A 13757-nucleotide genomic window follows, 5' to 3' on the forward strand; every position below is an offset into this window, starting at 1 on the left:
AAATTAATAACCATGATTTACTCATAACTTTGACCATTCAAGGAAAGGATGCTAATACATTAATGTGAGAGGGCTTATTGACGCAGGTGATTTTTCTTTCTAGAGGTTGATTAGGAGCAAGCCTCTGTGAGAAATAATTGGACAGTGCCACAACTGTTAATGATCATCTCTAATGCCTTAATGGTCCTCTGTAATGCATTTGGCATAAGAACTGTTAGAGATATAAAGTTGACTACAAAAATCTGATTGTTCAGAGTTTGTATGCTGTTAATGTTATGAGCGGTTTGTGGATGATTATGGTGGTGTTCTAGTGAATTTGGAAGCGTGATGTTATTACTGAGTGATACATATTAACCTGAGGAATATTAATTTCAACAGTGGTCTTATGGCTTCTACCTCATCCATACCCAAGGACAAAATGGGTTAGAATTTTATTGCAAAACAAAAGATTTAAAGAAAAAATGGCTGGAACAGTTTGAAATGGCTTTGTGAGTATTTCTACCTTTAAAAGTGCTTTTTCTACTACTTAATCTCTTACGAATGATGAACTGTCAATAAATGTACTCCAATCCTTGTAGCATATATACGGAGACTGTGGAAACACTTTGAGCATGAGTGCTCCTCAGCTGTCTGCTTAGTAACTTTGGTCTCCTAGGAGAGAGGCTTTGGCAAATTTCTTCAAGAAAAAGAAAGAGGGAGCTCTAACCTTCCGTTTGACTTTCTTCTCATGGGTAAATTTTAATTCTTTAGCTTTCTGCAGCCCATGAAAATATTAACAGTTCTAATGATAAACCTTTGATGTAATTACCATATTTTATATAGCTCTTTAGACTAGAAATAGCTTGGAAACACAAACATTCATACTTGCACATCTTATTTTTAATAGAAAGATTTGTTTCTTCCCCTCATTTGTTTTTTTAACTCATTTATTGTTCGAGTCCTAGATAAATTGCTTGATGTTTTCAATGAATGTTTTAAGGGCTTGATTTCTTTCTGTGTTCTTTCCTTTTATGGAAGTGGAAGCTCAAGAAAGAGGTGGGAAATAGACCTGTTTCAAAAGGAATGGCATAAAGAGATGTAATTATACAAGAACATGTTATTAAGGGGTTTCTTTTTAGTTTTGATGTTTTTGGATTAAAAGGTGCATAGTGACCCTTGTTACGAAAACATATAGGTCACCCTGAAATTGAAACTGTTAGCAAAAGGTGAAATTCAGAAACAAACAAATAAACAAACACTTTTGTGATTTGCTTCATTTGTATTTTAACACTGTTTACCATTTGTGGACAAATTCTATCAGGCTTTTTGTTTGTTTCTTCTTTTGCTTTGTTTTAAGAAATGCTCATGTTAATATGGGGGTAATATTAGAATGTTTTATTGTAGTTCTGAAGCGAGAAAAACAGATTTTCTTGAGATTATTTTATCTAACATTTTGAGTGAAGTGATTGTGCTGCTAGAATATTTTTAAGCTCATAGAAAAATTCTGGATTCAGCAGTAACCACTGCCATGGGTTGGCTGCATAGTCTTAGCTAAATTCATTATCTCTCAGAGCCTTGGTTTCCTCCTTGGTAAAATAAGGATAATAATAATTTGAATTTCAGATAATATGTTTCAGGCAGAGTGCTAGCCAAATAGCACACCAGCAGTCATATGGTATTGAACAGTAAGTGATATCTATTGTTAGCACTATTATTGTTTTATATTTAGGATCTTATTACACCCATGAGGACTTGTAAAACCAGAAGGCACCATCCCAGTATACCATTATGGTCCTAATAATGTATTGTTATTGATCACAATGGTGAAGCAAAAGGGGTTAGTGTGCAGGGATGGCATGGCTATACCGTAGGTCCCCTTTGGTTGGGGCCTGAATGATGAAGTTGGTGGCCTCTGCCCAGTCTCTCATGGATAGTGGGCTCCATTGTAAACCCAGTGTGCTGTTTTAATTAGGTTTCAAGTGGTCGACTTGTCTACCTGGGTTTGGCGACAATGGGCAAAGGCAGAGCTGATCTCAAGCCTTTGCTCTTGTGGGAATGATTCTAGGCCAGTATTTTCTTATGGGTTCTCTTTGGATATATAATCTTCAGATGAAGTGAAAAACTTTCTGCAGAGGAGGAGAGTTTAATTTCTTGTCCAGAGCAGGCAGGCTCCATGGACTGTGTGATAGGCATGCCAGTTAGAATTTTGTTCATTTGCCATAAATGAAACAACTTAACACTGGATACAAGAGATTTGATAAGATGAATGCTGGGGTAGGTAGACGAGGGGGGTGGTCTGGTGGCTCACTGGGGTATCCTCAGGAACCCAGGCTCAGGTCTTCTGCTCTCCATTATCAGCCTTTGGCTTCTGTACTCAGGGTTGGTCTCTTTGTTGTCCAAGGTCGCTGCTGGAGCTCCGGTTATAAAATCTACATTCTAGGCAGCAGAAGATGACTCCTTATTTTTAAGGATGCCTTGGAGATATGCCACAAACTTCTGTTACATAATACTGACCAGAACTTAGCCATGTGGCTACATCTGTCAAATACAATCTTTATTCCAGGCAGAATTGTGCCTACCTGAGAATCAAGGTTCTCTCATGGAAGAAGGGAGAAATTTGTGGTTGTAGAAAACTACCAGTCACTGCTTGATAGCTATATCCCTACAGGAGAATGGATGGATTTAAATTGTCCCACCACGAGAAAGATGGCTGTACCACGCCCAGGGAAACTGGGATTCTTAATCTTTGAGCGTTTTCCAGGCACCTCACCAATATAATTAAACCTCCAAGTGGCTGTTTGTATTTCAGAATTCCATTGACTGCCCATGCAGATGGTGAGAGGGTGGAAGTACCTTTTTTGAGAATTGCTCAAAGTCGAAGTCGAGGGCTTCTATAAGCAGGGATGATGCCAATTATGGCAAAGTAAAATTAGTCAGGATTTTACTCAAGCATCAGAATATTCCATTATTTTATTTCTTCCCCTCTTTTTTGAAGCTCGTTATGCAGGAAAGCCCTGCTTCCAACTCTGTAAACAGCTCCTGTTTGTCTTGTGCTCAGGAAAATAGAATAATCTAGGTTGAGTCCTGAAGCTTAGGAGAATATTACCCATGGTTCAAATTTTGCTATTTTATCCATTATCTAAAGTTCGAGTACTCTTCTTCCCTAAGCCATGGGGAATAAAAGAAAACCAAGAAGCCCGGCTGCATTCATGACAGCCCATGAAAAACAATAAGCCTTGGGTACTTCCTCAAGCCAGCTTCTGCCAGTCTCTTTAGCATTAACATGGGATACCGAGGTCCTCCTAGAGCATTCTGGAGTGTTGCTTTAAGGAACTCAGGGAAGGAAAGGGAGGCATCGGTGGGAGGGTGGTGGGAAATCAAGGGAGGTGATATTTTAAGACTGATGAAATGCTTGCCAGTTCTATTTTCAGAAGATGGCAGTTCTGCTGTTTATAGGATGATTGGATCATTTTTATTTAAAAAAAAATTGCAAATCACCTTTAAGATGTTTAAAATACCACTTTTAATTTAGAACATTAAAAAAGACCATAGAAAAGCATGAATACCAATAAACAGTAAGTATCCAGTAAACGCAAATCATCTCCCCAGAGGTGACCTAAATCTCAGCCTGTGTCTTTCCCAAACATATCCCATCCCTGCTCAATAACCGTGTTCTCTGACCTTCGGCCGTAACCATTTCCAGCATTTAGAATATGCAGTGAACCACATCAGAACTTGGCAAACCTCCGTAAGAAAGGCTGAACAAAGAGAAAATCAGCAGTGACCCACTTGGATAGGGCAGGGAGAAGAATGTTTTTTTCTTTTTCTCCTGTGAGAAGAAGGGGTAACAGGATGGATTGCTCTTGAGGTTGTTGGAACAGTAGTGGAACCAAGGAAGGTTGGGAGCCATAGTTCTGGGGGACCCCACTCTGAAGAATGTATTTAAACCTTTAAAAGACTGATGTATATACATTGTTTATTCTTACTTATTTCCAAAAGGGCTTTTGTCACTGTCCCTCACAATTCCATTTAGTTTTCTGTGAAATAAGATGGCAAATATTTTTATTAGCTTAAGCTAGTTTTCATAATGATACAGGAGAATATGGATGTGAGTGCCTATAGCAATGTTCAAAATATTGTTAGGAGGTTTCTGGGTGTGTTTTCCCCCGATCCCTTATATCCAGTGTGTTTTTATGAATTCTCCTGTTAGATTTAAATTGATAAACATTGTCATACCCATTTTATAGCTCAGGAAACTAGTGATCACAGCAGTGTTTCAGCAAACTTGTACAACTTTAATGCTATATCATTTACTATAGAGCTCAGGATCTCAGTTCACAGCAACTTCTTTACCCATCGAGATGCTCAAATAAGCAACTGGACTCAAATCCTGTTATCTCCAAGTAGAGTCAGGTTTCCTTTTTCTGCCCCACCCCCACCCCCACTGTAATTAGGACCTAGAGGATCAGGCAGTTTCTTTAAATGTTCCAGAAATAAGTCAAAGTTGGGTAAAATATGAAATAAATAACTTGAATAATAGAATAAGGCTTTTTAAAGAAGGAGAGCAAGAAAGAAAAAGTAAAATTGGAGGTGAGGGAAGTATCGCAAATGGTAGGAAGTGGTAGATTCTGAACCAGCCTCCGTAGTGTTTACTGAAGGGAACTGAAAGGTTGCCTTGCCTGGAATTTATTCTGACTTGACCCAATTCTTGAAATTCTAACAATTGATATTAATCCCTTGAATAAAGTTCCTTGAAGGATGCATTACCATTATTCCCACTATCTAAGATTCCTTCCCTGTGTACCATATGCACAGTGCTACATGGTTTTCCGTAGAGGAAGAAGAACGTAGAGAGATTAACGTGTGCTCAAAGATTAGCCCAGGATGCTTAGGGCTAATTCCTAAATTAGCAATTTCTTGCTAATTGTTAAATGCTAAGACTGTGGTTGTGGGGAGAAGAGTTGGAGAAGGGGATATGGAAATTATAGAGCCAGGAAGGGACTCTGGGGCCAGCGGCATTGTCATGTTGGACATCTGGAAGGGCAGCCCCTGAGTTTTGTTTCCCAGGATGAACCCCTGAAAAAGAAGTGCTCTCCAACTAGGGTGGGGCAGGGGGCAGAAATCTAGCCATTAAACTCCACAAATCGCATTTGATCTGAGTCACAGTGTTTCTAATTTATTGCCCATTTGCTTCCAGAAGGAATTTGAGGTCACTCACCATAAAAAGCACACATGCCACAGAATTAAAAAGAAAAATTTAAATAATCAGAGGTCAAACAGAACAATGTTTCAGAGCCTTTTCCTCACACTCAGGATCTACTAGATAAGAATAGTTTCCTGAAATTTACCTTCCATAGTTTGTATTATAAAAGCAATGAGTATGTTGTTCACATTTTAAATATGAAATTATATTTTATCAAAAATAATTTTAAAAACAAAATTTGTATTAATCTAAAGATATTGCTCAGATATTTTGGATACCAGAGAGATAATTACAGGAGGAAATTATATTCATTCTACAAGTACTTACTGAGCACTTGCCTTCTTGCCAGATATTATTGGAAGTCCTGGGCGTATAACAATGAGGGAGGTATTGCAATTGAATTTAAATACTGTAATTTATAAATATAATTTTTAGTTAATATATAATGGATTGGATTTAAAGACTGAACTCTTGGATATTTCTAGCCAAATCTTATCTTCTCCCAGTCCCATTTGCTCAAGTGTAAATAGAAGGAAGCCCAAAAAGTGCCCTTCTCTCTCCCCCTGTGGTCAATTTCTCCCCAATCTCTGCAGACTGAATCTGACCACTTGCTTGTAATTTTCGTGCTCCCCTCCCTGGTTAAAGCATTTCACATCTCTAATTAGCTCTGTCCTCCTTGCCCTCTCCTTACCAGTCCACTCTTCAGGAAGCATCGAGGGTGATCCAGTTGTGGCCCGCCCTACATAAAACCCTTCGTTGGCTATTTATTGCCCTTGGTATAATCTCAACATTCTTGCCAGGACCTAAAGGCCCTCCCTGATTTTATCCTGCCTATCTTTCCAGCCACATCTCATATCAGTTTTACCTGTGCTCATTTTGCTGTGGTTAGATAGAGTGGATTTCAGTTCTTGGAGAATTCACAGGCCTCAGGCAACCACCCTTGAGGCTTCCCTACCCAGGATGGTCTTTCCTCCTGTTCTTTATCCTACAGATCTTGGCTTAAAATATTACTTTGTGAGAGAGATCTTTCCTGACCATTATGCTAAATTAGTAACCTTACCTCCCCAGTATTCTCTCACAATTGTAATTATATGGCCCGACAAAAATTATCCAAGGGTAGTATTTATAGCCTTCCCTCCACCCCTCCACCCCTGCTTGTTAAAGAAAATCTGTTATGTGCCTGCCCAATTTCACCTATCTTTTCTCCTCCTAAAGAATAGGGATTCCTTCCTGCTTACTGAGAGAGAAGCTAAATTGAACTGCCTGGCTAATGCTGGGAGAAAGGAAAAAAGAAAGCTTCATGGTTCTGGAAACAAAGAAAATTTGGGGTTTTGGTGTGAATGAGGCTCTGGAATAGCTATGGGGTTTGAGGAATTTAGAAAGGGGAAAAGCACCTTTCAAAATACGTATCTGTGGATTCTGAATTTATATTCCCTTTTATGTCTTTTGAAATGTTAAATAGAGAATGCAATTGCTTTTTGGTTATTTTGGTTTCTGTATGTGTACTTTTAAGGGGCCAAGGCCAAAGTGCCTGGGCCCTTTGGTTGATGAGGTCACCATTGGATCTAGCTGTCCATTTCATGGGTGTTTCTCCCCTGGACTAAAAATACATCAGTGGCAGGCATCTTTTTTCACGTGCATGAGGAGTCCCTAGCACAGCTCCTGGCACATAGTGGAAAATCCTGTTTTTATTGTAGATCTGAAATTTTACTCAAGTTTTCTGATAACAGGGCAATATAAAAAACAACAACAAAGACTTGATGGGTTAAGGATTCCTATTGTATAGAATATCATAACAGCCCTTGAGGGAAAGAAACTTTTTCTGGCGTGATAGGGAGGCCTTATAATTTGGATTCTTAGGTAGGAAACCCTGAAAAACATACATTCTCCACTAAGCAGCATGAGATTTTTTGAAGTTCTAGAAGTTGATGTTACATATAATTATTTTTTCCTTAAATTAGCCTTCGAAAATGAGATTGCAATTTCTTGAAGGCATTTTTGTAGCTACCCAACTTGATGCTTCTAGGTTGTTTCTTTTTGTCTTTCCATATCTGTTTCTTTTTGGCAGAATGACTTAATGTTTGGATGGAACTTATAGAACCAACCAGGATATGGGTAATTTCCACATTACCTGGACTCTTTCACATATGCTGACCTAATCTACAGTTTGGCTGAAAACTGCAGAACGATATGCAATTCACATGCTGTCTGGGCCTCCTTGTCTCTGGGAGATGTGGGCAGAACTTGGCCCAAACTCCAGTTCCAGGGTCTGAGGTGCTCAAAGCCCACCTATTTCCTCACATTTCTCTCTGTCCCAACTCCTGACCCAGAAGAAATGCAGTCATGGCCTAGATTTTGTGACACTGATGGGTGGCACAAGAGAGGCTCATTTCATGCACGTGTTCCCTCTGCCATTTCACCGGTCTCCTTGACATCCTCAGTATGACCCTCTTTACTATCTGCTGCTCCCTGTAGTGGACCAGTTATGCCTGGACTCACTGTTTCACCTATGGGGCCTGACTAGTCAGACCAGAGAGAGCACACCTACCCTAGCCATCCTGGGATTTAGAGGAATAAAGCTTGTTATGTTACATCAGTTCAAGATTAAGAAATCTGCTGAGTGTCTCAAGTGGAGATGCTCTTTGCTATTGGTTGGTGAGTGATCCACGTTTCTAATAGAATATTAAAGTTTTGGCTGCGAATTTGACATTCTTTTGTACACATTGAAAAGACTGACTTTGTTTATACTTTTGCCTAGATTCCTCCATCTACGTGAAGCTAAGTCAGAGAATTCTATAGCAAGTTCCAACTACTGCTACTACTATTAGTACTATTATTTCTCCTTCCTCTTCTTCTCTCTTCTTGTTCCTTTTCTTCGTTTTCTTCATTAGGAGGTCTGTTTGGATCTTCTCAAATACATATATATGTATGTATTTGTATATGTATATACATACACACATATATTTATATATATTTATATATATATAAATGTGTCTTTTGAGACTACAAATTTCATCTCTTAGAACAGGGGCCAATGTACTTTTGTTGTAAGGGGCCAGAAAGTAAATATTTTAGGCTTCGTGGACCATATGGTCTCTGTCACAATTACTCAATGCTATCATTGCAGTAATAACAGAGCCATGGATACTGCACTACGTAAATGAACAAGCATGGTATGTTCCAGTGAAACAGGTGGTGGGCCATATTTGGCTCATGAGCAGTAGTTAGCGACCCCTGTGTTACAGCCCAAAGATGATGATTTAGGCCTAAGGAATGTAGTGAGTATGTGCTACCACTAAATGATCTCAGCTGTAATGGAACCACCCTCTGGCCTTCTGTAGTAGTGTGATTTTTTAATTTAATTTATTTTTTTGGTAGCACTAATTCCTGTTTAGGCCATCATGATTTAGCTACAGAATTTATTCCACCAAGACCAAAGCAAAGATACCTGGATGTATTATCTGTGTTTGACATTATTTGGTACTGTCCAAATGAATATCAAAATATCTGCCCCCAAAACGGACTGCACCTATGGGTATCTGGTTTCATTAAGTTTTATCATAGGGTTTATTAGAAAGGACTACGAGGCCCAAAGAATCCAGGCCAATAGCAACAACACAGTAAGCTTTTTCTTTTCTTAATAGTCAACCACATCAACAGAGATAATTTTGTAGTCCGTGATGGCTCTTTGTGCTCTTGGGGCATTTTCTTTGCAGCAGTAATGACATTCGTGCCTGTTATTTATTCTGAAATGTCTTCCCTGGAGAGCACACCAAGGAAACCTAGAAGGGGCAAAGGAAGACTATAGTGCTGTCAAGAGTTGGCCCAAGGGTGAGCCTTCCTGAATGAGCCATATGTGGGAGTGACATTTTGACTTTGCTGGCACCTGCTTTGGCATTTTCTGGGTGTTCCAATCTTGTGTAAGTGTCTGCTGGAAACTGGTAGCCTTACAGGCATATACTACTAAAGTATCAGTCCACAAAGCATCTCTGTACTGTCTGCCCACATTTTTGGAGAAATTATATTCTTTAAAAACAGCCTTTTACACCTGGGTGGCTCAGTTGGTTAAGCGACTGCCTTCGGCTCAGGTCATGATCCTGGAGTCCCGGGATCGAGTCCCGCATCGGGCTCCCTGCTCGGCGGGGAGTCTCCTTCTCCCTCTGACCCTCCCCCCTCTCATTCTCTCTGTCTCAAATAAATAAATAAAATCTTAAAAACAAAAACAAAAACAAAAAAAAAAAACAGCCTTTTATTCTTTCTCCTTAAAAGGCTTTCATTACCAGTTTTTAATATGAAGAATTTGTTTATGGAGATGAGATCCATGCTGACTTGATCCCTTGCGCCTGGGCTGTGCTGAGTCTCATGGTACCGACCCATTTACATTAATCTCCCAAGTTGAAGCCAGCTCAGCTCTCCCTGAATCTAATGTATTATCTGTAACCTTTCAAAATTGGCAGTTAAGTCAGTGTAGGGAACTAAACCGCAGTTTCCTGGCAGCAATAAAAGGAAGTGGGACACGGGACAGTGCTCAGAAAAACCACAGCTGTCATTAAATGGAGTCTTTCAGTAGCCTGTTTGATCCAGAAACATGTAAAAGCATTTCATGCATGACAAAGCATTAGTAAATATTAAATAGTATTCGTGTTCTGTTATTGCCTAGTGGTGCTCAAACCTCTCTCCTTTTTCTCCGGTTATATTTAATACTTGCTTGACATTTTTCTGGCATTCCTGAGCATGCTTATAAAGAAGTCCTAGGGAGGAAGAGGAATGGGTAGGTATCAAAATTTCCATCAACCAATAAGCATTATTCCGCTAAAGCTAAATGCAAGTAACATTGTTAGGCTGAATTAGTGTTGGTTTCCCCAAGCTTTTGTAACAGACCCTTTGTTGTGCTTTTCTTTTTTTCTTTCTTCTTTTTATATGAATAATAGTGTAAGCAGAACCAGGACTGTTTAACCTGACAATGGTGGTCACTACACTGACTCCAATTTGGGTAATGTAAATAACACAAAGAGTAAGTTTGTTTCGGAACTGTTCACTGTATTGAGTCAACTATATATATGGTTTCCTCTAAGAAAATGACATGACCGGTGAAATCTGTAATAGTGAGCAAGCTTTAATTTATAAGTCTAAACCTAATAGTTAATGTCATATGTACTACTTTTAGGATATTTTTTTTTTTATAAGAAAGTACTAGATCATAGGAATTATTACTTGGGGCTGTTCAATACAAAATAAGCTTTGTTTGAAGATTGGCAGTCCTTACAATGGAAACAATGGAAGAAACTTTTTCTTGCTCGTAAGAGTGAGCAATAACAGTCTAGTTGGAAAAATAACGAAGTCATGCTTGAAACAGTTATTGAATGAGACTAAGTACTGTATATCTTTATTTGTTCATGTATTTCTTGAGCATCTCATATCCGCCCAGGAGCTAGTCTAGGCAGGATGGATATAATGATGAATAAGGCAAGTTCTCTTCTCTCATGGAGTTTACATTTTAACAAGGCATATTTTCAAGTCAGCATTATAATGTCCCTGCAAAGCAGTGGTAAATTGCAAGGTAAATGGAAGCTTATATCACACATTATTTGAAGTGAGGAGAATGGAATTGGAAATGTCAACGTAGAAAACTCCAGTGCATGTTATACTACCAGGCAAATTTTGAAAGTTAGTGACCTCCTGGGGGTCTAAGAAAGGCATACGCGACTGAAGTTTTTGCTCTTTATTTAGAAAAAGAGTCATTATATGTTAAGTATATGTTGTTTTGCTTTAAATAATTAGGAAAAATGCCATATCCCACTGATATGTAATTTAGAAAAATTAATTTGTTGTAGGTGATTTCTCTCCCATATGCTCTGAATATCTGTTCATAATTATCAAGATCCCCAGAAGCCATACTGTTTTATAAATTCATGGACACTTGGAAGAGGAGTTTGAAGTTCCTCTATTCCAACCATTCAATGCTCAAACCTTTCCTGTAACTTCTTTCCATGTGTAGTTTGTGCTTGAATGCCTCTTGTGATGAGGAACTCACTACCTCTGAAATAATTTGCTCTTTGTTTAGCTTTGACCATACAAAACTCTTCCTTACAATGAGTTGAAACCTGTCCAAGTATAATTTTCTAATGTGATTTCTTGGGCCCAAATAGAACATGTCTCTTTCCTCTGTTGGTAACCCTTCAGATATATCAAGGTAGCTATTCCTCCAACTTTGTGTTTTAAACATTCTTTCCCCTAAATAAAAAGAAACTTAATTTGGAAAGATGTTTTCATTAACTAGGTTAGTTGAATGCTAACCTGGATCAGATAAAGGTATAGGTAAATTGAATGTTTAATTTCAGTCCAGTATTATGGACAAGGTGTGGTGCTAGCTGCTATCATCCCCCACCCCCCCCAAAAGTAAATGAGACAGTTTTAATCTTCAAGGCATTTAGAAATCAATTTGGGGTCTTCTGATTGAATTATGCATAGCATTTTTTCTGACTCTGAGTATTATAAGCAAGATTTCAGATTTTAATTCCTTCATGTTAAAGTATTTAGAGTCTGGTAGCATACAGGGATAATTCCTTACTCTTATATAGTGCTTTATAGTCTCCAAAGCATTTTTGGATAATACTTCATTTGATTATTAAGGAGTGCTCTGAGGTAGCCAGGAGGTATTGTCTTTTAAAAAAAATTGAAAAATAGAGGAGAGATTAAGTGTTTTGTGTGTGCTTTTTTAGTTAACAAGTGGCAGAGACTGATCTTGAATCTCCATCCAGAGCTTTTTCCCTCGCCCCATGCTGCCTCATTTATAGCAAGAATACCTACTATTGTTCTCCAAAGATGAAAGTTTCCTTCGTTTTGTTTTATAAGCAAGAGGTATTTTTGTGTAGTATTTTCACACACTGAATGAAAAATATGATTTAGAACCTAAATACTTTCCACTTATTTTGTAGTGATGCTGTTGGGTAAGAATTGGATATTTTTACAAATCAAATAATAACATCATTCATATTATTAACAATTTATAAGGATGATTTGGGCATCAAAGAATTTCCTTAAAGTAAGTCAAGTCTTAATTTATAAGTTAATTTATAGCAAGAGTTTTGGTCACCTTATAGAATTGTGCTAAAAAATCTAAGCATAGTTTTGATTTGATTTGATGGTGTTTTCTTTTTCCAGTTGTCTAGATAAGGTGATTTCAGCCTCAGACTTTAAATTATCTTTTTAGGGGCACCTGGGTGGCTCAGTCGTTAAGCGTCTGCCTTCGGCTCAGGTCATGATCCCAGGGTCCTGGGATCCAGCCCCGCATCAGGCTCCCTGCTCAGCTAGGAGCCTGCTTCTCCCTCTCCAGCTCCTGCTCCCGCTCCAGCTGCTTGTGTTCCCTCTCTAGCTGTCTCTCTCTCTGTGTCAAATAAATAAATAAAATCTTAAAAAGGAAAAAAAAAAAAGCCTTTCTTAAAAAAATAAATAAATACATTATCTTTTTAGAGGTGTGGGTAATGGGGAGAAAAAGCCTTAGGGTCTGAGACTAAGTCCTGGCTAGTTATCAGGGTGGATTAGGTGATTTTTAAATACATAAGTTTGTACTGATGTAACACTGAATGTACATTACAGAAATCACTAGAGATATGAACACAGTGTGATAACACTCCTTTTTCTCCTTCAGGATGAACTTTGGACTAACATTGAATAGCTTGTTATTCCTGGGGAGAGCCCAATTTGAAGTAGTTATCAGAAGCATATGTTTGACCTGTCTGTTGCTTATTAGAATAGCAGACTTTTCTTCTAAACATTTTTGTCTAAGAAAACACTGAGATTGGGAGCTCAATCTGCCTCAGAAGTTGTTAGAATATTCCAGTGGCTGGTGGTTTTAGTCCTATCCACATCTTTATATTGCAACATCACAGTCTGCACAAAGCAGCTAGCCCTTTGAGGAAAGGGAAAAAAAATTTTAAAAATTCAAAAAGTCACAAATGCCCTAAATAAATTGGCTTTATAAATTAAAAAATTCATAAAAATATTACCATACTTTATAACGTTTGTTATACAAATGAATCATTGAACACTACATCAAGAACTATTGATGGTGAACTATACGGTAGCTAACTGAACATAATGGAGAAAATAAAGTTTGTTATAGTAAACATCAAAAACCCTTTTGGAGTTATTTTTCTTCTGGTCTATCCTGGCATCAGTCCTATGAGAGAATTAATATTCAGTAACATTAACATTGTCTTCCAAGTACAGTGCTATGTTTTTGATATTTGTCTCATTAAATCTTCATGGAATTTATGACAGGTGCAATGATCTCTTTTTTTGTTTTTGTTTTTTTAATAAGTAAACTAAGGACCAGAGATATAAGTACCTGCCTGGGCCACACAGCTCATGATGGCATAGAGGTTACACCGTGGTGCAAGACCAGGCTTTTCTCATTTTTTTCTCCAAAGAGTTTCTTGCCCAAATGGCCAGTGAGGCATAAAAATGATGTTTTATTAAACTCCATTTTCCTATCTCCTAACCTGAGAATGCAGACTTCCTGTGCCTTTCTTTGTTTCTTTCCCCCTAGACGAGATCGGGCGCGCACAGGGCG

General features: G+C 38.3%; 1 protein-coding gene across 1 annotated transcript in view; it reads left to right on the forward strand.

Moving 5' to 3' along the window:
• VAV3 (vav guanine nucleotide exchange factor 3) overlaps positions 1-13757 on the forward strand; it is a 359026-nt gene that overhangs the window by 202435 nt on the left and 142834 nt on the right. Inside the window, exon 15 of the mRNA XM_064588729.1 lies at positions 379-488. Within this exon, the coding sequence (XP_064444799.1) occupies positions 379-488 (110 nt within the window). The remainder of the gene's footprint in view (positions 1-378; positions 489-13757) is intronic.

The sequence above is a fragment of the Mirounga angustirostris genome, unplaced genomic scaffold, assembly GCF_029215605.1.
Source record: "Mirounga angustirostris isolate CCGP_5_RB_7025 unplaced genomic scaffold, mMirAng1.0.hap1 SCAF_4, whole genome shotgun sequence".
Taxonomy (NCBI): domain Eukaryota; kingdom Metazoa; phylum Chordata; class Mammalia; order Carnivora; family Phocidae; genus Mirounga; species Mirounga angustirostris.